This window comes from Clupea harengus, chromosome 1 (assembly GCF_900700415.2).
Source record: "Clupea harengus chromosome 1, Ch_v2.0.2, whole genome shotgun sequence".
In the NCBI taxonomy this organism is placed as follows: Eukaryota; Metazoa; Chordata; class Actinopteri; order Clupeiformes; family Clupeidae; genus Clupea; species Clupea harengus.
Window position 1 is genome coordinate 22,968,933 of NC_045152.1, and position 2,068 is coordinate 22,971,000.

At 42.9% G+C, this 2,068-nt stretch overlaps 1 protein-coding gene across 1 annotated transcript; it reads left to right on the forward strand.

Moving 5' to 3' along the window:
* The first annotated feature begins 387 nt into the window (after nt 1–387).
* On the forward strand, nt 388–807 carry tmem100a (transmembrane protein 100a). The gene has a single exon (XM_012825593.3). The coding sequence runs from the start codon at nt 388–390 to the stop codon at nt 805–807; it is 420 nt and encodes a 139-aa protein (XP_012681047.3).
* The last annotated feature ends 1,261 nt before the right edge of the window (nt 808–2,068 follow it).

A 2,068-nucleotide genomic window follows, 5' to 3' on the forward strand; every position in this document is an offset into this window, starting at 1 on the left:
TGTCCCATTGCTATGTTTGCAAACTTTGGTGACGAGCAAACTGCTTGTGAAATAACTTATAATTTGGAAGGTACTCGAATTTCACGGAGCAGATCGTAATGTCATATCCCGCGCTCTCCAGGGAATGTGACAGCTCGTGCTGGGATGAGAGCTTCTGCGTCATTCAGACAGTTTTTGCCGTGAGCATGAGAAGGGTGTGTGTGCAAGACGGCAACTGGAAAACTGCTTGTGTGCACTTAGAGTTGTGTTTATACTGTAAGATGGAACACCCAAGGCATTGGGGTAAATGTTGTTTCGTTATTCTAAACGTAGGTTTGGACACACTGACGGAGCGCAGCTGAGGACAACGAACGCTAACAGAAAACTTTCTAGTTGTTTTGTTCTGAAATGCCAGAGGAATTCTCCAAGGACACCATGAGAGTGCCTGCAGCCGGAGATCGCATTTTAGCAGAGAAGACTAACAATAATGAAAGCGCTCCTGTGCCCGCCACAGGAGTCTCTGTGCCCCTGGTCAATGAAGTCCAGCTCACTGCAGCCACTGGTGGGGCAGAACTTTCCTGCTACCGCTGCACGGTGCCATTTGGAGTGGTCATTCTGATTGCGGGTATTGTGGTCACTGTCGTGGCATACAGCTTTAATTCACATGGGTCCACAATCTCCTACTTCGGACTGGTGCTTCTGTCGTTCGGGTTGGTACTCCTGGGGTCCAGTGTCATATGCTGGAAGGTGAGAATGGAGAGGAAGAAGGAGAGGCGAAGGGAAAGTCAGACGGCCCTGGTGACCAACCATAGAAGCCTCTTTGCGTGAGACCTTACAAGTGACCCACAGGAATATGTGCCAAAATGGACAAAAAACAATTTACAAGTTACAGAGAGGAATGTAGGGGAACCAGCAAGGGGTGGTGAATACATGTGGAGTGAATGGGTGAAGAAGTAGTGGTTGTGTTCCTCTGTCCAAATGTTTCAACATCACTGAGTGGTGTCAACGCGGTGGGCCTGGCTGACCCATCTGGCTCCTACCACAGTCTCATGTGAAGCTTCTCACACGCTGACAAGCCCTGGCTTTGAAGAAGCTGATGGTTGTTGCTTTCCTTCCCCCCCTCCTCCCACTCTGTGTCAAAAAGACCGACCACATCTGGGTCAGGCTGGGAAGGAAGCCAAAGTGGATGTATAAGAATTAAGACGAATAACCACAGTACAAACCCATGGAAGGGAAGCTGCCCATTAATCCTCCATCGCATCCTGTGGTTAAGGATTAATGGAAAGAGATGAGGATTGATACAAGAGGGTGGGAGAGGGGAGGGCTAAGGGAAAATCCAAGAACAATGAATCATTCTTCATTGACTGTGCTACCTTTACATACACACCTCGTTTGAAGTGTAATATTGAGTTGACACCTTCTCAGTGACTTGTGCATTCACTGGGAATATGGTACTTAGAGCTGCATATACAATAATGATATGCTGACGCAGTAGCTACATGAGATGCAAGGCCATAAGGAACGTAGATTTTGATATAAACTTTTTGAGTACATACTTACAGTATCCTATGATTTTAATACCAGACACATAGCACTAATTAAGTGCTTTCCAGAAATGTATACTCATTGTAGTTGAATTAGAATATTATTATGTATTACTCAACTGTACGTGTATCAAGAGTCTCTACATAAGCACTTTTGGTCCATTTTGTTAACTTCATTAGCATATTCTTTGAAATATGATTCTAGATTCTGAATCAACGCAGGCTGTTTGGTGTTTGCTAACTTTCGTAGTATTACTCATATTGAGGGTTATAAAAGTCTTTATCGCTTTATTCCAATTAACAGTTATTAATGTTGTTATTATACGTATTATTATTGGAACTACTATTGTTATTATTTCAGTTTTGTCTTAATTCAGTTATTCAGTCGAAAGTGCAATATTAACATAACCTGTTAGTGAGTCAACAAATTAAATAAAATCTGTTGTTTGTTTAATGTCTTTATTCAGTTACCATTTTTTCACCGTTAGTTTTGACATTTTACTTCCTGACTAAGGTGGTGGGCACACAACATGTACAGTGTGTAT